Raw genomic sequence first — 22,158 nt, forward strand, 5'->3', positions numbered from 1 at the left:
GACCTGAGATTTCCTATAAAGCAATGTAGTATGCATTCTTATTTGATCTGGTAAAACCATTCATAAATGAAGGACTTGATTCTGTGTCCTCATTCTGGTGCAATGCTATGCTAGGTTTAAGGCTCTCTCATTGGTTTGTACCATAGTTTACAGACCTCAGGAGATGTCGTAACTCACGAGTAATTAGTCTTGATCATAAGCCCAGAAATCATTCTCAAACCATACATCTCTCTTCCTGTTGGCAGATTGTTGGCTGCGATCACCAGCTAGGAAGCACTGCAAAAGAAGATAACTGTGGAGTGTGCAACGGGGAAGGGTCCACCTGCCGTTTAGTTCGAGGACAATACAAATCACAGCTCTCAGTACTTAAATGTAAGTTATTCCATATGGGTAAAGTATCTCAGATTGTTTATGGGTATCACCAAGTCAATGAAGACGTCATAGGTTAATAATGCTTAATAATTTCTAAATAATAAATTGAAAGCAGTTTGTGCCCATTTTTTCAGCTATTGAGGACTACAGACCTGATTTTTTATTTTATTTTTGTTAATTGCCAGTTGAGCATATGTGAGGTATAATTTAACTGAACCACTTGTGATTGGTTAGGATAAACCTTGAGTATATCCATTGTATGTGTGACCCACTGTGTTTTGTTTACAATCCCTTGCTGCAGTAATGCACAGTGCTGCCCCTAGAGGGAATGCATAGCAAAAAGAAACAAAATAAAGACAATATTGGGAGACAGTATCAAGTTGAGCAGTATGTTAAATATTTTATAATACCAAATTGGGTGTATCAATGCTAAAATTGTACTAAAGTAAATTACACAAGTTGGGACACTCAGGAAGGAAAGTATGCAGTGTTTTCAGTGAACTCTTGCTCCTCAGGATAGAGACAAAATAAAGAATTTAGATATAGAGGCCCATTTATCAAGCTCCGATGTCTGTCGGACCTGATCCGCACTGTCGGATCAGGTCCGACAGGCATTTGATAAATAGGGGCCTATCTATCAAGCTCCGAAAGGAGCTTGATGTCCAGTGTTTCTGGCGAGCCTGCAGGCTCGCCAGAAACACCAGTTATGAAGCAGCGGTCTAAAGACCACTGCTCCATAACCCTGTCCGCCTGCTCTGAGCAGGCGGACAGACATCGCCGGAAATCAACCCGATCGAGTACGATCGGGTTGATTGACACCCCCCTGCTGGCGGAGCCAGCGTTGCACCAGCAGCTCTTGTGAGCTGCTGGTGCAATGCTGAATACGGAGAGCGTATTGCTCTCCGTATTCAGCGAGGTCTGGCGGACCTGATACGCACTGTCGGATCAGGTCCGCCAGACTTTAATAAATAGAGGCCACTGTCCTCATATAATTTAAATCTTGCAGAATATCTTTCTTTTTAAGTTAAGTTACATTACAGAACCATTACAATGCATATATTAATTAACACTTTTACTGGCTTTGCATTAGGAAGAAAAGATTCCGACACACTGTAAAGTTTTATGATTTCCGATAGAGCATGTCATTTTAGGACACTTTTAAATTCTCTTCTGTTTCTAAATTTACTTTGTTCTCTTGGTAACCTTTGTTGCAAAACATAACTAGGAAGGCTCGGGAGCAGCAATGCAGTAATGAGAGCTAACAGGTGATTGGTGGCTACATAAATATGCCTCTTGTCATTGTTTCACCAGATGTGTTCAGGTAGCTCACAGTAGTGCATTGCCGCTCCGGAGCTGACTTTAACTTGGCTTAATCTCTTTGCAGAGGTTAAACACATAGTTATAAATGTTCTAACATATTATGTTTCTTTAATGTCATATGGTTATGTAACCCCTGTATAAACTGAAAAACATTAAAGGGACAGTATACACCAATTTTCCTATAACTGCATGTAATAGACACTACTATAAAGAAGAATATGCACAGATACTGATCTAACAATTCAGTATAAAACCTTTTAAAAACTTACTTAGAAGCTCCCAGTTTAGCACTGTTGATGAGGTTAGGCTGAGGCAGCCAGTGAAAAAGGCTGGTAACACAGGAAGAGCAGACACTCCCCTCTCCCCCGCATATGAAAAGACCCATTAGAAAAATGGGAGCTAGCAGAAATCTGTAGACATCAGTATACATCTAAAATTTTGGGGCTTGGTTAGGAGTCTGCAAAATCACCACACTTTTATTTAAAAATAAGCCAAACTTTAGATTTTGACAAAAACACTCCCAGATGGGCTATATAAATGGATCATCTACAAAACATTTATGCAAATAAAGAGTGTACAATGTCTTTAACTGGTGTTTTTGCTACTAGCTATCAACTAATCAATTCTTTTTAATATACCTTTTTGCTCCAAATGCTTTTATAGAGCTTACAAAGCCATGCTATTATGATTTACATGAGTGGTCACATATGAAAATGTCACATAGATTTTGGATATTCATGTATGTATAAGTTAAAACTAAGTTCCCATTATAACTTTCCAAGTGCTTACATCTCTGCATGAAATTGTCACTAGCAGTCACTACAAACCATCAAATTTGATGTAAATCGGTCCAGTTTTGGTCAGATCCATAGAGGGTCTGTTTTTAAGTATTCATATAAGAACAATGTAGTCAGAGAGACTTTGCAAAGAGCAAATGGTGCTGTTTTTTAAACTTGTCATGGAGAAAGATTGTATATAGTGCCTTTTAAAAAAAAGAAAATAAATGAATTTTAGCTGTGTTTCCAAAACTAGAATTATTTTACTCCTGTGCATCTGTGCCATTAAAAATGGAAAATTTCTTCACACTCACTAAAGACACAACATATTCCTATGCATTCACTTCTTTATTGGAATGAAAGTGATTTTGTATATTTGTAAATGAGAGCTCTGGCTTATGTATAGTTATAGAGATGGGCAATGTCATTCCTTACTTATGTGCTGGGGATAAAGTGTGTTAAGTGAACAAATCCATGATTGTTGATGGGCTCAGTATACAGGGGGATATGATTTGCGTTCTAATATTTATCTTCTTTTTTAACTAAAATGTTTACTATAGTATACTACAATATTGCCTCAAATCCATTATTATGAGTTGTCCACATTATGAGACACTGGGAAAAGCCTGATATTCTATCCTGTGTTTTTTTGTGTTTATAGTTCTGTTTTTTAATAAACATTATTATAAACTAGGAAGTGCTCCTTTTTTATTATTCCAAGGTTCTGTTGATATTTCTAATGATGATGAAAGCTTGGCCCTACTGGCTTGATAATGAAATAAAAATCTACTCAATATTACATGCTTAGTAGATCTGCTTACAACATCTTTATGGTAACAAATCTTTCCATTTCCTAAGTTATCCTGTGAAGTTAACTCTGAAAACGCATTTATTATTTTGATTGAATCTGAGGGATTTATCTTGTCAATAAAACAGCATTATAGTGCTGTTTATATATTACTTCTGGCATTCCTCTTACATGATCTGATACCAACAATAAGTCAGGACATCTCCCTCACTACTAGTACTAACAACTTCGGCAGCCATTTTGTTTTAACCACGGTAATACATCTAGCTCCACCACAATTTTATTTTGTCTGTTTCCTTCAATACACATTTTGTTTTTGTTAAAGGGACACTGAACCCAAATTTTTCTTTCGTGATTTAGATAGAGCATGCAATTTTAAGCAACTTTCTAATTTACTCCTATTATCAATTTTTCTTCGTTCACTTGCTATCTTTATTTGAAAAAGAAGGCATCTAAGCTTCTTTTTTTGGTTCACTACTCTGGACAGCACTTTTTTATTGGTGGATGAATTTATCCACCAATCAGCAAGAACAACCCAGGTTGTTCACCAAAAATGGGCCGGCATCTAAACTTGCATTCTTGCATTTCAAATAAAGATACCAAGAGAATGAAGACAATTTGATAATAGGAGTAAATTGGAAAGATGCTTAAAATGGAATGCTCTATCTGAATCACAAAAGAAAAAAAATTGGTTCAGTGTCCCTTTAAGGTTATAATAGTGGAATGCCAATAAACCCTTGTGTGGCAAATCATGTGTTTTGTGTGAATTAGGATTTAAATACAGATTCTAGGGGTCTCATCAATGTTTAGCTGCACAATTCAAATACAGTTAGAATATTTTTTGTAATGTGTGATATTTAGTGACATTTATCTAAATGTCTTCTGCTACAGTGACAATTTTTAACATGCATGCAAACCATTATGTGTAGACCATTGGCTGCATGTATCTGTCACTGGTGATATCATAGGATTTTGGCAACAGCATCAAATGCATTTTCTGCATTCCTATGGTATTTTAGGTAGTTTTACATTTGTGTTGATTTTTACTTTTCTTTTTTATCCATTTGTGAGTCCACTGTCCACATCTGTCTATAATTTTGCTGTAGAGCAGTGCATTTTTGGTGAAGTGTTATTGAGTAAAACTGCTTCTATCTAAGGTGTGTTTAGCCACAGCTATTTTTCCTAGAAAGCTTTCCAAGCCATCCTGCTGGTGCACTTCCACATCTGTTTGTATTCCTACAAGTATTGTTTTGTAGTTAACACACCAGCTCTGCTGACTCTGCAAGCAGAGTGTCATTAAGATTTTAGAAAGATAGCAACTTTTTAATAATATATTTAGTATATTTAATAATTTGTCCTCTGTATCTGTGATTAATTGTAATTTATCCATTGACAAAACAGAGAGTTGACACTAATCAGATATTGACAATCTCACCATGCTTTCTATGGGAATACATTGTTTCAGTTCTGCAAGTTGGGGTACTCTACCTACTATGTGGCTGTTCTCAGCTTGCACACATGGTTACTTGCTTGGAAAATGATTTATCTTAAGTGGTTGCTCTTGTGATATTTAAACAACAAACACAAGACGGACCCCAGCACTCCAATGAATTAAAAGGCAATGTTTATTAATAAAAGCAACGTTTCGGGGTCACAGCCCCTTATTCATGCTCAATCAAAGGGGCTGTGACCCCGAAACGTTGCTTTTATTAATAAACATTGCCTTTTAATTCATTGGAGTGCTGGGGTCCGTCTTGTGTTTGCTGTATATTGGAGGGCTGTGGCAGTGCCCTTGGTCTTCTGTGCACCCAACCCTCTGTGCTGTGCTCTTTTTGGGCTTGTGATATTTAAAGGGACAGTCAACTCCAAAAATGTTATTGTTTAAAAAGATAGATAATCCCTTTATTATTCCTTCCCCCGTTTTACATAACCAACACAGCTACAGTCGTATGCAAAAGTTTAGGCACCCCTGACAATTTCCATGATTTTCATTTATAACTAATTGGGTGTTTGGATCAGCAATTTCATTTTGATCTATCAAATAACTGAAGGACACAGTAATATTTCAGTAGTGAAATTAGGTTTATTGGATTGACAGAAAATGTGCAATATGCATCAAAACAAAATTAGACAGGTGCATAAATTTGGGCACCCTTGTCATTTTGTTGATTTAAATACCTGTAACTACCAAGCACTGATTAATTGGAACACACAATTGGTTTGGTGAGCCCAATAAGCCTTGAACTTCATAGACAGGTGCATCCAATCATGAGAAAAGGTATTTAAGGTGGTCAATTACAAGTTGTTGTTTGACTCTCCTTTGTAGAGTGGCAACATGGGGGCCTCAAAACAACTCTTAAATGACCTGAAAACAAAGATTGTTCAACATTATGGTTTAGGGGAAAGCTACAAAAAGCTATTGCAGAGATTTAAGCTGTCAGTGTCCACTGTGAGTAACATAGTGAGGAAATGGAAGACCAAAGGAACAGTTCTTGTTAAGGCCAGAAGTGTCAGGCCAAGTAAAATATTGAGAGTCAAAGGCAAAAGATGGTGAGAACGGTCAAAAACAGCCCACAGACCACCTCCAAAGACCTACAACATCATCTTGCTGCAGATGGTGTCACTGTGCATCGTTCAACAATTCAGTGCACTTTGCACAAGGAGAAGCTGTATGGGAGAGTGATGCCACGCCACAAACAGAGTTGCTTGAGGTATGCAAACGCACATTTGAACAAGCCAGCTACATTTTGGAAGAAGGTGCTGTGGACTGATGAAACAAAGATTGAGTTATTTGGTCATATAAAAGGGGCGTTATGCATGACGACAAAGGAACACAGCGTTCCAAGACAAACACTTGCTACCCACAGTAAACTGGTACTGGTAATCTTGTTAAAGTTGAGGGTCCCATGGATTCCACTCAATATCAGCAGATACTTGAGAATAATGTTGTGGAATCAGTCACAAAGTTAAAGTTACGCCGGGGCTGGATATTTCAACAAGACAACAACCCAAAACACTGCTCAAAATCTACTCTGGCATTTATGCAGAGGAACAAGTACAATGTTCTGGAATGGCCATCCCAGTCCCCAGATTTGAATATCATTGAAAATCTGTGGAGTGATTTGAAGTGGGCTGTCCATGCTCAGCAACCATCAAACCTAACTGAACTGGAGATGTTTTGCAAGGAGGAATGGTCCAAAATACCTTCATCCAGAAACTCATTACAGGCTATAGGAAGTGTCTAGAGGCTGTTATTTCTGCTAAAGGAGGCTCTACTAAATATTGATGCAATATTTCTGTTGGGGGACCCAACTGTATGCACCTGTCTAATTTCGTTTGATGCATATTGCACATTTTCTGTTAATCCAATAAACTTAATTTCACTACTGAAATATTACTGTGTCCTTCAGTTATTTGATAGATCAAAATGAAATTGCTGATCCAAACACCCAATTATTTTTAAATGAAAATCATGGAAATTGTCAGGGGTGCCTAAACTTTTGCATACGACTGTATATTAATACACTTTTTACCTATGTTATTACTTTGTATCTAAGCCTCTATTGATAGCCCCCTGACCACATGGCTATTTATTTATTTTCAATTGACTTGCATTATGGCCAAATATTGCAGTGTCAGCCACAACTCCCGGGAGAGAGCACAATGTTATCTATATGGCCCCCATGAATTAGCAGTCTCCTGTTGTGAAAAGCTAAGAAAAAGCATGTGATAAAGGTCTGTCTTAGGCCTAGATTTGGAGTTTGGCGGTAGAAGGGCTGTTAACGCTCCGCGGGCTTTTTTCTGGCCGCACCATAAATTTAACTCTGGTATCGAGAGTTCAAACAAATGCTGCGTTAGGCTCCAAAAAAGGAGCGTAGAGCATTTTTACCGCAAATGCAACTCTCGATACCAGAGTTGCTTACGGACGCGGCCAGCCTCAAAAACGTGCTCGTGCACGATATCCCCATAGGAAACAATGGGGCTGTTTGAGCTGAAAAAAAACCTAACACCTGCAAAAAAGCAGCGTTCAGCTCCTAGCCCCATTGTTTCCTATGGGGAAACACTTCCTACTTCTGCACCTAACACCCTAACATGTACCCCGAGTCTAAACACCCCTAACCTTACACTTATTAACCCCTAATCTGCCGCCCCCACTATCGCTGACCCATGCATATTTTTTTTAACCCCTAATCTGCCGCTCCGTAAACCGCCGCAACCTACGTTATCCCTATGTACCCCTAATCTGCTGCCCTAACACCGCCGACCCCTATATTATATTTATTAACCCCTAATCTGCCCCCCACAACGTCGCCGACACCTGCCTACACTTATTAACCCCTAATCTGCCGAGCGGACCGCACCGCTACTATAATAAAGTTATTAACCCCTAACCCGCCTCACTAACCCTATCATAAATAGTATTAACCCCTAATCTGCCCTCCCTAACATCGCCGACACCTACCTTCAATTATTAACCCCTAATCTGACGACCGGAGCTCATCGCTACTATAATAAATGGATTAACCCCTAAAGCTAAGTCTAACCCTAACACTAACACCCCCCTAACTTAAATATAATTTACATCTAACGAAATTAATTAACTCTTATTAAATAACTTATTCCTATTTAAAGCTAAATACTTACCTGTAAAATAAATCCTAATATAGCTACAATATAAATTATAATTATATTATAGCTATTTTAGGATTAATATTTATTTTACAGGCAACTTTGTAATTATTTTAACCAGGTACAATAGCTATTAAATAGTTAAGAACTATTTAATAGTTACCTAGTTAAAATAATAACAAATTTACCTGTAAAATAAATCCTAACCTAAGATATAATTAAACCTAACACTACCCTATCAATAAATTAATTAAATAAACTACCTACAATTACCTACAATTAACCTAACACTACACTATCAATAAATAAATTAAACACAATTCCTACAAATAAATACAATTAAATAAACTAGCTAAAGTACAAAAAATAAAAAAGAACTAAGTTACAAAAAATAAAAAAATATTTACAAACATCAGAAAATTATTACAACAATTTTAAACTAATTAAACCTACTCTAAGCCCCCTAATAAAATAACAAAGACCCCCAAAATAAAAAACTCCCTACCCTATTCTAAATTAAAAAAGTTAAAAGCTCTTTTACCTTACCAGCCCTGAACAGGGCCCTTTGCGGGGCATGCCCCAAGAATTTCAGCTCTTTTGCCTGTAAAAAAAACACATACAATACCCCCCCAACATTACAACCCACCACCCACATACCCCTAATCTAACCCAAACCCCCCTTAAATAAACCTAACACTAAGCCCCTGAAGATCTTCCTACCTTGTCTTCACCATCCAGGTATCACCGATCCGTCCTGGCTCCAACATCTTCATCCAACTCAAGCGGGGGTTGGCGATCCATCATCCGGTGGCTGAAGAGGTCCAGAAGAGGCTCCAAAGTCTTCCTCCTATCCGGCAAGAAGAGGACATCCGGACCGGCAAACATCTTCTCCAAGCGGCATCTTCGATCTTCTTGCATCCGGTGCGGAGCGGGTCCATCTTGAAGCAGGCGACGCGGATCCATCCTCTTCTTCCGTTGTCTCCCGACCAATGACGGTTCCTTTAAGGGACGTCATCCAAGATGGCGTCCCTTGAATTCCGATTGGCTGATAGGATTCTATCAGCCAATCGGAATTAAGGTAGGAATATTCTGATTGGCTGATGGAATCAGCCAATCAGAATCAAGTTCAATCCTATTGGCTGATCCAATCAGCCAATCAGATTGAGCTCGCATTCTATTGGCTGATCGGAACAGCCAATAGAATGCGAGCTCAATCTGATTGGCTGATTGGATCAGCCAATCGGATTGAACTTGATTCTGATTGGCTGATTCCATCAGCCAATCAGAATATTCCTACCTTAATTCCGATTGGCTGATAGAATCCTATCAGCCAATCGGAATTCAAGGGACGCCATCTTGGATGACGTCCCTTAAAGGAACCGTCATTCGTCGGGAGACAACGGAAGAAGAGGATGGATCCGCGTCGCCTGCTTCAAGATGGACCCGCTCCGCACCGGATGCAAGAAGATCGAAGATGCTGCTTGGAGAAGATGTTTGCCGGTCCGGATGTCCTCTTCTTGCCGGATAGGAGGAAGACTTTGGAGCCTCTTCTGGACCTCTTCAGCCACCGGATGATGGATCGCCAACCCCCGCTTGGGTTGGATGAAGATGTTGGAGCCAGGACGGATCGGTGATACCTGGATGGTGAAGACAAGGTAGGAAGATCTTCAGGGGCTTAGTGTTAGGTTTATTTAAGGGGGGTTTGGGTTAGATTAGGGGTATGTGGGTGGTGGGTTGTAATGTTGGGGGGGGTATTGTATGTGTTTTTTTTACAGGCAAAAGAGCTGAAATTCTTGGGGCATGCCCCGCAAAGGGCCCTGTTCAGGGCTGGTAAGGTAAAAGAGCTTTTAACTTTTTTAATTTAGAATAGGGTAGGGAATTTTTTATTTTGGGGGTCTTTGTTATTTTATTAGGGGGCTTAGAGTAGGTGTAATTAGTTTAAAATTGTTGTAATAATTTTCTGATGTTTGTAAATATTTTTTTATTTTTTGTAACTTAGTTCTTTTTTATTTTTTGTACTTTAGCTAGTTTATTTAATTGTATTTATTTGTAGGAATTGTGTTTAATTTATTTATTGATAGTGTAGTGTTAGGTTAATTGTAGGTAATTGTAGGTAGTTTATTTAATTAATTTATTGATAGGGTAGTGTTAGGTTTAATTATATCTTAGGTTAGGATTTATTTTACAGGTAAATTTGTTATTATTTTAACTAGGTAACTATTAAATAGTTCTTAACTATTTAATAGCTATTGTACCTGGTTAAAATAATTACAAAGTTGCCTGTAAAATAAATATTAATCCTAAAATAGCTATAATATATATTTATTTATATTGTAGCTATATTAGGATTTATTTTACAGGTAAGTATTTAGCTTTAAATAGGAATAAGTTATTTAATAAGAGTTAATTAATTTCGTTAGATGTAAATTATATTTAAGTTAGGGGGGTGTTAGTGTTAGGGTTAGACTTAGCTTTAGGGGTTAATCCATTTCTTATAGTAGCGATGAGCTCCGGTCGGCAGATTAGGGGTTAATGTTTGAAGTTAGGTGTCGGCGATGTTAGGGAGGGCAGATTAGGGGTTAATACTATTTATGATAGGGTTAGTGAGGCGGATTAGGGGTTAATAACTTTATTATAGTAGCGCTCAGGTCCGCTCGGCAGATTAGGGGTTAATAAGTGTAGGCAGGTGTCGGCGACGTTGAGGGGGGCAGATTAGGGGTTAATAAATATAATATAGGGGTCGGCGATGTTAGGGCAGCAGATTAGGGGTACATAGGGATAATGTAAGTAGCGGCGGTTTACGGTCGGAAGATTAGGGGTTAATTATTGTAAGTAGCTGGCGGCGACGTTGTGGGGGGCAGGTTAGGGGTTAATAAATGTAATACAGGTGTCGGCGGGGTTAGGGGCAGCAGATTAGGGGTACATAAGTATAACGTAGGTGGCCGGTCGGCAGATTAGGGGTTAAAAAATTTTAATCGAGTGGCGGCGATGTGGGGGGACCTCGGTTTAGGGGTACATAGGTAGTTTATGGGTGTTAGTGTACTTTAGAGTACAGTAGTTAAGAGCTTTATGAACCGGCGTTAGCCCAGAAAGCTCTTAACTCCTGCTATTTTCAGGCGCCTGGAGTTTTGTCGTTAGAGCTCTAACGCTCACTTCAGAAACGACTCTAAATACCGGCGTTAGAAAGATCCCATTGAAAAGATAGGATACGCAATTGACGTAAGGGGATCTGCGGTATGGAAAAGTCGCGGCTGAAAAGTGAGCGTTAGACCCTTTAATCACTGACTCCAAATACCAGCGGGCGGCCAAAACCAGCGTTAGGAGCCTCTAACGCTGGTTTTCACGGCTAACGCCGAACTCCAAATCTAGGCCTTAGTGACTTAGAAACAGACAGAAATGTAGAGGTTTAAATGTTATAAAATATATTAATATAACAATGTTGGTTGTGCAAAGCTGGGGAATGGGTAGTAAAGGCGTTATCTATCTTTTTAAACATTAACAATTTGGGAGTTCACTGTCCTTTTAACTGGACACTTTCTATAACATGTATTTCCCCTTAATGTAATTGCAGTGACAATTCTCACAGCTGTATGGGGATACGTTCCTTTAGGATTATTTTTGTATTTGAAATATCTGTTTTTCAACATTGAAACCACTACCAATAGTTCTTAATAATTTGCCCATTCAAATGGGCTGCAGCTGTAGGAAGCATAGACCTGTGCTGAGCCTGTATGAAGAGCAGATCTGCCTCTTTGCACAAAGGCCATTACTGCCATTTTCATAGTGGGTGGTGATTTAAAAACCTGATTTTTAAATTGTAAGTATAAATCCAATAAATGTAATCCTGAGCAGCTACACTTTTCATTTAAAACAAAAATATTCCAACATGTCTACAGATTAATACAAATTATTTTAAACATTTAAGGACTGGATGTGTTTTGCAAATTGAAGACCACAATTATACTTTGTTTATTCATTTAATGTATTATATTACAGCTTACCTGGTCCAGTGGGGGCATCATGCGATGAGACGTGATTGTCTTCCCATTTATACACCAGTTTCTTTGAAAGAAACTGCCAGTGTCTTCTAAATATATGTATGCTAACCTATATAAATGTTCAGATGGTGGTTAACTGATTCAATAATGGTCTAAGAATATGAGAAACAAAGTTTATGACAAATGGATGTTAACTTATATCCAAGAGCAGCTATGTCTCTATCTACATTATAGGACAGGGTGTCTACATGGTTTCTTAGAGGCAATATAACTGCAATTCAGAGTTCAGCCAAAGCGAGTGGTAGGGAGATCTATAAGCAGGAGGGCTGGGCAGGTAGAGTCCCAGTTCTATGATGAATATCTAGAAAAGTAATCATTAATTAAGAGATGCCAGTATATGTATTTATGTAAACAAATTTATCTCAGAGTCTTGAGTATTGTTATACTTCGATTTATATCCAGCACCATTAATAACGTTGGTGAAAACAATTCTAAACTACCTCAATCTTATACTCTTAATATATTTAAGAAAGGGGGGAAAAAGGTACAGTTACACACACACACACACACACATATATATATATATATATATATATATATATATATATTTTATATGGCAACCACCAATTATTTGTAGGCATGTGCAGCTCTGTGCAGGTCTTTCCTATCATGTTGGTTAGAAAGCGAATGTGAGAATTAAGAGAACAAGTTTCCCAGGGCTTCTAGAAAATAAAGAAAATGTGCCTTGCCATTTATGTGCTGCCGTATAGAATCCTTTGCATGTGTAAATATTTGTGGGATGCAATAGGGACTGTACTGTGTGCCCCTTTCATGCTTCAGTTGTTCTCAAATAGCCACTTCAGCCTATTTGAAGGACATTCAGAAGTTTTTTTTAAGACCCATTTTGTGCCAGAGGCATTGGGGAAGCCGATCGTTTTCTAACTGGTATCTTGTGCTTTTCTTTAGCTTTTGTTAAAAAGTTCTTTGTGAGATTTTCCTGCGACCACAAAAGAGACTTTACTGACATTCTTAAATTTAAGATCATAATCTCAAATGCAGATTTGTATACTTTGTTTCTCAGGGTGGGCATATTACCAGGGCTTATTTACCTGAATAGCTGCTACAGAGTTAATTTTATACTATTTAAGAGCAAACTTGGCAAATCTATTAGTGAGTCGAAGAATATGTTGTATTCAAAACGTTTAACTCCTTTAGAACCAGGGATTTTCAGTACAAAGCAGCTAGGTATGGGGCATATTTCTGCATGGTTTGTAGAAGTAGCAGGTGCTGGAGTACTTAGTGCATTCTAAATAAACTAATGTTTGATTATTCAGGATTTTGTTTCTTTTTTTTAAACAAATAATAATGAAGGTAATCTTGAAGTATTAAATAGTATATTAGAATAATTGCTCTTGAATGTTGATTCCTACTTACTAGAAACTTAAGTCACCCGCTCCTACTGAGCATGTGCAAGAATTCACAGAGTATACGTATATGCATTTGTCATTGGCTGATGGCTGTCACATGATGCAGTAGGAGTGGAAATAGACATAACTGAAAATTTTCAGAAAAAAAATCTATAACTCATTTGAAGTTCAGACTAAGTGCTATTGTATTGTCTTGTTATCATGCATTTGTTGATTATGCAAATCTGCTGTATTTACTGGTCCTTTAATTGCGAGTGAAAAGGATTCAACAATCAAATGTTAGCATCAGATATTTAAATGTCAAGACTAGTTGTATTATTGTGGTTGTTGGCAGTATGGTTATTAATGTTATTATTACTATTTTTCCAACATATTCCACAGTGCTATATGAGAGAACAAAAAAACAAAACAAGACAGGGAGAGGCAGTCAGAGGTTAAGGTGAGAGGGCCCAGCTATTTCAGGACTTCGGATATCAGGACCACGCCAACTTCTTCTCCCCATAGACTTCTATGGAACACGCTACCAAAAGCCTTATTAGTTATCACTTGGAAAATAACCCAACACTGCTACATCAACTGCGCTAAAGACATAGGGGCGTTAGGAATACTTCACGTTCCAATGTTCTTCATATTCGATATGTATATTTCTAAATGAATCTGAATATGTTTTTGTAAAATATATATTTATACAGAAGGATTCAGAAGTGTGTATATATATATATATAACACATAGAAACGCCCAGCACTCACCAGCTAGCTCACAGCTAAGATAAAATCACAACTGGAAAGGTTAGTCACTGCATCTGGCCAAATGGGAAAGCTCAGGCACCACGTCAAGGTCCTTTCCTTAGCCTGAGTCCCTAACACAGGCACACCATCATGCGAGCTCACAAAGCTAAACAAACTGAGAACAAAGAAGGGGTGCACAGGTGGCTGTAATCACCCATAGAAAATACAAAACATGGAAGGGAACTGCACTCCAAGACCGGATCAGGTACACATCCTGTGACTCAGTAACATCCAGCCCTGGGTGCTAAATAGCACTCCAAAAAAGCTGTGATGTCACCAGAGCCACAGGCAGTTAACCCCAGTCCGGAATGGGTGCAAGAACCAAGGGAGATTACAAATAAAAAGTAATACAACACATAGAAACACCCAGCACTCACCAACTAGCTCACAGCTAAGATAAAATCACAATTGGAAAGGTTAGTCACCGCATCTGGCCAAATGGGAAAGCTCAGGCACCACGTCAAGGTCCTTTCCTTAGCCTGAGTCCCTAACACAGGCACACCATCATGCGAGCTCACAAAGCTAAACAAACTGAGAACAAAGAAGGGGTGCACAGGTGGCTGTAATCACCCAAAGAAAATACAAAACATGGAAGGGAACTGCACTCCAAGACCGGATCAGGTACACATCCTGTGACTCAGTAACATCCAGCCCTGGGTGCTAAATAGCACTCCAAAAAAGCTGTGATGTCACCAGAGCCACAGGCAGTTAACCCCAGTCCGGAATGGGTGCAAGAACCAAGGGAGATTACAAATAAAAAGTAATACAACACATAGAAACACCCAGCACTCACCACCTAGCTCACAGCTAAGATAAAATCACAACTGGAAAGGTTAGTCACCGCATCTGGCCAAATGGGAAAGCTCAGGCACCACGTCAAGGTCCTTTCCTTAGCCTGAGTCCCTAACACAGGCACACCATCATGCAAGCTCACAAAGCTAAACAAACTGAGAACAAAGAAGGGGTGCACAGGTGGCTGTAATCACCCATAGAAAATACAAAACATGGAAGGGAACTGCACTCCAAGACCGGATCAGGTACACATCCTGTGACTCAGTAACATCCAGCCCTGGGTGCTAAATAGCACTCCAAAAAAGCTGTGATGTCACCAGAGCCACAGGCAGTTAACCCCAGTCCGGAATGGGTGCAAGAACCAAGGGAGATTACAAATAAAAAGTAATACAACACATAGAAACACCCAGCACTCACCAGCTAGCTCACAGCTAAGATAAAATCACAACTGGAAAGGTTAGTCACCGCATCTGGCCAAATGGGAAAGCTCAGGCACCACGTCAAGGTCCTTTCCTTAGCTTGAGTCCCTAACACAGGCACACCATCATGCGAGCTCATGCGGTCTTGGAGTGCAGTTCCCTTCCATGTTTTGTATTTTCTATGGGTGATTACAGCCACCTGTGCACCCCTTCTTTGTTCTCAGTTTGTTTAGCTTTGTGAGCTCGCATGATGGTGTGCCTGTGTTAGGGACTCAGGCTAAGGAAAGGACCTTGACGTTGTTCCTGAGCTTTCCCATTTGGCCAGATGCGGTGACTAACCTTTCCAGTTGTGATTTTATCTTAGCTGTGAGCTAGCTGGTGAGTGCTGGGTGTTTCTATGTTTTGTATTACTTTTTATTTGTAATCTCCCTTGGTTCTTGCACCCATTCCGGACTGGGGTTAACTACCTGTGGCTCTGGTGACATCACAGCTTTTTTGGAGTGCTATTTAGCACCCAGGGCTGGATGTTACTGAGTCACAGGATGTGTACCTGATCCGGTCTTGGAGTGCAGTTCCCTTCCATGTTTTTTATATATATATATATATATATGTTTATATATAAGAATATATGTGTTTACAGTCATGGCCAAAAGTATTTGTACCCTTCCACTTTCCTTTAGGAAAATGCACAATTTTCACTGCAAAAATTAACAAAAGTATTTGGTATCCTCCATTCTTTGTTTCAAATATAATAGAACAGAAACTTCACTTCTGATTTATGACTTCACATATGACCCCAAATTAGGCATACATTACGATTTTAAATGAGACAACACACAAGAGAAATGGGTGTAAAGGCCGCAGCCCGCATTTAATATTTTTTTTTATAAATACATAACATAGAAATTCAATCATAACTATAGATAACATATAAACATATTAACATGAGAAAGCCGTAAGGTGCTTGCCACAACAGATGAACCTTCCACAGGCTTACAAGCCAGGAACATCCCCCACCAAACTCTCCCGCCTCTTTAGGGAGGTACCAATTTACATAAAGTTACCGAATACTAAACAAGCACCCCCGCCACAGCACGTCACAGACGAGCAAACCCCAAACGGGCTAAGGCCTTTAACACCCCCTCTCTGATGTTAAAATTAAAAAGATGAAGACCGACCTCATTAAGGTGAACCCTGTCCTTTAGGAAGAAACAACAGCCCATCTCCCCCTCAAATTCGACATGCCTAATGCAAAAGCCCCCAATCTTAACTTCAAAACTACTAATGGTTCTATTAATCTTTTTTCTAGAGGTCTCTAGCTTCCGGAAGTCCCATGCTGCCCTCCAAACTGAATGAGGTTCAATGTCAGACCATACTATGATCAGATTGAGGAACAACTCCCTTAACCTACCCAAGTCCCTTCTTTTGGTTTCTTCCAAATCCCCCTGAGACTTAAACCCCAAGTCAATACCACCAGCATGGATTACCAAAATAGCTGGAGGTCGAAACAACCTAGCATAGTCCACAACTTTTCTAGGAATCTGGTCCCATCTTAAACCCTGTACTCCTAATCAACGTAACACCACAGTCTTACGGGGCCTTCAGTCTTCTCGTGCGCCACCGGGATGCCAAAATCGTCTGCCACCTTGAAGAATTGCTCCATTAACTTCAAATAATCCCCCGACCCAGCCTTTTCCACAAATAAGAAATTGTCTAAATAATGGACGAAAGCAGACAAACCAGAAATCTTGCACACTACCCATTCCACAAAGGTGCTGAACTTCTCAAAGTATGCACATGAAATGGAACACCCCATCGGTAGGCATAAATCAACGTAAAAATACCCTTGGAAAAAACAACCTAATAAATTATGCCAAACCGGATGCACCCGCAACAGCCGAAAGGCAGCCTACACATCCACCTTCCCCATTAGCGTTCCTCTTCCTGCCGCTCTGACTAAACCCACTACTTTGTCAAAAGAAGTGTACCTGACTGCCGCCACAGTCGGGTCAATGCCATCATTAACCGACGCTTCGTTCGCGTAAGATAAGTGGTGTATCATGCAAAATTGCCCTTTTGCTTTTTTGGGCACAACCCCCAATGGAGAAACCCTCAAGTTCCGGAAAGGAGGATGAGTAAAGGGGCCAACCATCCTCCCCAGCGCCACTTACTTGTTTTGCTTCCCCTGAACCACCCCCGGGAGTTCCCTGGCTGAACGAAGATTACCCAAAATTTTAACCTCTCCACCATCTACAAACGGGATCCAAAAGCCCAGACTAAAGCCCGTCAGCAATAACTCTGGATCCCCAGACTTACCCCTAACCATAGCGAATCTGTCGAGCCATGGCACCATCCTTCTTACTCTCACTGGACTCCAACGGGGTCATCAACTCCAACCAAATCCCCATGTCCCTGTCGTCCCATCTTATCTTGGGCCGAACCGCCAACCTCTGCTGCAACTGCTCGTCATACTGCCACCACGCCAATCCCCCATGCATCCAATAAACCCTGGCAATTTCATCATAATAACAAAACAGTGCTGAGCACTGTTCTGGAAATTTTTCTCCATTCACCGCCGCTAAAATACAAAAAGCCCTTAAACAATTGGTCAAAGTTTTTGGTAACTTGTGGTACCTTTTCTTCCTTTTGTCTTCTTCTTTCTTCTCCTTGTCTCCTTTTGCGTCTTCTTTAATTTCAAGTACCTGATCCAACGGTAGTAGTGAAAAGATCTCCAAGAATTCTCTTTTCCAAATCTTCTCCTTCACGTCCTGTGTAAGGTGAATCCCCAAAGGGCCAATTGAACACAGACAGGATCTTCTCATAGCATTTTCTGCCACCTTCAGGATACTTCCCGTGCTAGCCCCGCTGGTCTGCGTCACTGCAGGCCCCCCTAGAACTTCTCCCGATCCCCCGACAGAGAGTCCCCCATTCCTGACACCACACCCCACGCCGACACCTCATTTTGCCCACCTCCTGCTTGTTTTTCTGCCAACTGTCTCTCAAATTCTGCCAGTAGGTCCCTCAAACCACTCATCAACGAACTCTGGGACACATTTAAACCATGTGCACTCACATCCAGACTCAAGCCTTAGCACCCTCACCTTCATGTCTCGGTGCCGTTGGCGCTCCCACCGCTACAGGTCCCACCGCGCTAGCCACCGTTTTCGCCTCCCTCTGCTGTCCTGATGTCCTCTCCCTGGGCCGTATGTTACTCCTCCTAGGGGTTGGAGATCTGGACTTCCTCCTTCTGCCACTCCTTTTGGCTGCCCTCTCCAGTCTTCCCCAAGTAGGTGATCGTCTCTCCGCCAGAGTTCTCTCCCGCTCCCTAGGCGAACAAGATTTCTCCCTCCGCCATGCGGCACCAGACCTCTGTGGGCTATGGTGCATCAGAGGTTCCCTTCCCTGTGGCCGTGTCTGTGGGGGGGAGGCAGTGAGAATCCTATCCTGCCTAACACTCACTCCCTCTCTCCTAACACTCCCATCCCTAGACCCTGTGGTTACCCTAAGCTCCTGGTCCCTCCCCTCCCCCTGCACCCCCTGTCCCGGTACCAAAGAACAGAGCAATAGCTCCAAAGCAGCCAGGTCTCCTAACTGCCGTGATGCTACCGGCCCCATTGACGGGCCTTCTCCAGGATCTTCCATCTCGAAATCGCTGTAGGAATGGTCCATCCACAGTTCGTCACAGTCCAGGTCTGGCCTTGGTTCCTCTGCAGAAGCTTCTTCCCCTCCAACCACTTGCTCTTCATGTTCACCCCACAAATCGGCAAAAGTTAAACAGACCACATTATCTACCCCTTGTCCATCCTCTCTGCACTCCTGACATCCCTGCCCTATCACTTCTCCTCTCTTCTTCCCTTCTCCTCTTTTTTTCCCTTTTCCCCTAACCCCAGAAGAAGCCCTTTGTACCAGCCTCTTACTAACCCCTTTCTTTAACACTGACCTCATCTCTCCTACCTCCCCTTGTTGGGCCAACCCTCGCTGCCCTATTCTCTTCTCAAGCCGATCCATCTCTTTTTGGGCCATCCCACTGGCTATTCCCTCTACGCGCACCCCCTTTTCTCTTACTGAAGTTTCCCTCTCTGAGCGCTTAACCCCCTCCAACTGATCTCCCATCCTGCCTCCCGCCGTGTCCACCTCCTCCAGATCCCTACATATGCTAGCCTAACGAGAGTTCTCCCCTGCAGTTACTCCCGACATGTCCACCGGTGCCCTCCGGGGCCGTACTGCCCGCTCCCGCCTTGCAACCGCCTGGTTATGATCGAGGCCCGGACCCACTCCACCTCTGACCTTATCTGCCACAACTCCGCTCCTGATTGCCATCCTCCTCGTGTCACCAACATCCGCCGCATGCACCGCCACCTGCTCCTGGGCCTCCGATCTGCTGCGTCTCCTCACCCTCCGGCGCATGGGCCCATTGGGTCCTGGTGCAGGCCCATCACCGTCTCAACTTCTCCCACATCTGCCACCCTCTGGACATAGGCGATCCGGTGGTCTCGACCGTCTCTGCGGCCTGCTGTGACGATCCTCATTGCTATCCAGTTCTCCCGGCGTTCCTGTTGATCTCGCTGCTGCAAGGCACTCCTGCAGCAAGCCGTACCTGTCTCCTCGGCCATCCATCTGACTGCCGCGAGCAAGCTCTCCATCACATCCTTTCTGTCTCTGCAACTGCAAGCCTGTGCGCTAAACTTCACCTTGCAGTTGCAGGGACTCAAGAGGAGGCTGTGACTTCCGCCCCAGCCTTAAGTACCCACTGGACCAGCTCAGCACTACAGGGCTCCACCCACTCCATTTGCTGGGATTGGGGTCAAATTCCCCACCGGCGATGCTCTCCTTTAAACAGCAAAACAAATGAAAATGGCACAGACAAAAATATTGGTACTCTTAACCTAATATTTTGTACAACAGCCTTTGGAGACAATAACTGCAATCAAGCGTTTTTTGTAACTCTGAATAAGATTTCTACATTCTTCAGCTCTTCTTGAGCAAACTGCTCCAGTTCTCTCAGGTCTGGGGGGGGGGCTTTCCCAAACTGCGAGTTTCAGCTCTACATTGGAGCCCTTTCCATACTAGCCTTATATCATATCCATTTTTAACCCTTTCAAAACCAAATATTTTTTTAATTAAAATGTATATATATATGAGTGTAATTCTTGATTTTAATATGTTTATGATGTGTTTTGTAAAAAAATTTTTACCCATACACTTTACATCAGGTCTTGAGTTGCACTAAACATTCTAACTCAGTTTTGTCTTGCGCTTGAGCACAACCTATAAACTTCAGCTTGTAATATGAGCACTTTTTAACCATGTCACAATATCCATTAAACGTATAGCTTGTGCTAGGGTGATGTCTGCCATGCTAACCCTTCTCTGGTAAATCAGTTTTACCGTGGACTTCTGCTAATGTTAGCACGGTCAAGCTATACTGCTTATCATGTCCCACGCTATCATTAGCGTGCCACTTGTAATCTGGCCCATGGCTGGTATTTTTAAGGGTCAGGTCAAAGTTGAAAATAAATTAAATATAGATTAAATATAGAAATAAGAAAATCTCTCTATCAATACAGAATACAGACCTGAAAAAATCTAATTATAAAATATCACATGAACATCTCTATATAAAAAAATGAAGATATTTCAGCTCTAAATTTCCTCAGTAGCCACTTCTGATTATAAAGGGACCTTAGGCTGCCAATCGCAATACTTCTCCTGAGACTTGCAAGGGAGCTTGTATCTGGCATGTACAGGCACAGTCACTTTTTATTTCTTACTACAGTAAAAGGAAGTTTACTATAAATTTCACAAGATTATGGTCTAATCCCACCAGTTCACAGTAAAGCAATTTGTGAATTTAGCACTGATGAGACTGATTTGCAGTTTTTCCCAACAAGCAGATAATCGGAAAATGATTAGGGCAGGGAGCTTAACCTTGGCACTTCAGAGGTTTTAGAACTACATGTTCAGACACTTTACACTGGCTGAGCATCATGGGAAATGGTGTTCCAAAACCTGTCGATTGCCAACGTTGAGCACTGCAGGAGTAGGGGAATTAGTCACTTACTCTGGTGAGCTGATTTTTTTAAGTTAAAATATCTTCCCTTTTTTTTTACATAGAGATGCTCATGTGCTATTTTCTAGTCACCTTTTACAGTTGTGCTGCATCACTTTCAGTGATTTAACATATGGGTAGCATGTCCCTTTAATAAGCCTCTAAGTTGAAATGCATACCAACCAACATTTGTGGCTAGGTATTATGGACTCAGGAAGTTGAGGGGGTGTCACCTTGTCAGAAGGGAGGAGTCACAGTGGGTGGAGTTATGTGCATATCTGGTTGGTTAGTGGGCATATCTGTGCAATCTATTGGCGGGTCTAAGGGAAATTCTGCAAATTGGGGCATATGGATATCTCAGAGGGGCAGCAGGACATGGCTCAGAATGAGGAACTGTCCCTGTTAAATATGGACAGTTTGGAGGTCTTGAAGTGGTAATAGTGTCATTTGAAGTGTCTAGATCTCATACAAGTGATTAAACAGAATGAAGGTGCATTTTCTTCTTGATTAACACATTAATAAAACCACATTAATAGAAACATATTATTTTGTAGAGCTGATCACCTATCTTTATAGATAAACTAAATGCTTGGTATAAGGCACATCTAAGTTAACAAAAATATACTTCACCTTTTATGAGATTCAGATTATAAAGCATTCCTAAGAGATAAACATTCATATATTAAACTTTTGAAAGGAAAAGTTATCTAAGATAAAACTTTAAAACTATTCTAAGTGTGTATATAAAAGTGTTTATATATTCAAAAGTAGATCCAGTT

General features: G+C 40.9%; 1 protein-coding gene across 1 annotated transcript in view; it reads left to right on the forward strand.

Annotated features, from left to right (window-relative positions):
• The window catches only part of LOC128649393 (ADAMTS-like protein 1), a 466,596-nt gene that overhangs the window by 200,442 nt on the left and 243,996 nt on the right, over positions 1-22,158 (forward strand). Inside the window, exon 5 of the mRNA XM_053702643.1 lies at positions 246-372. Within this exon, the coding sequence (XP_053558618.1) occupies positions 246-372 (127 nt within the window). The remainder of the gene's footprint in view (positions 1-245; positions 373-22,158) is intronic.

This window comes from Bombina bombina, chromosome 2 (genome assembly GCF_027579735.1).
Source record: "Bombina bombina isolate aBomBom1 chromosome 2, aBomBom1.pri, whole genome shotgun sequence".
NCBI classification, from domain to species: domain Eukaryota; kingdom Metazoa; phylum Chordata; class Amphibia; order Anura; family Bombinatoridae; genus Bombina; species Bombina bombina.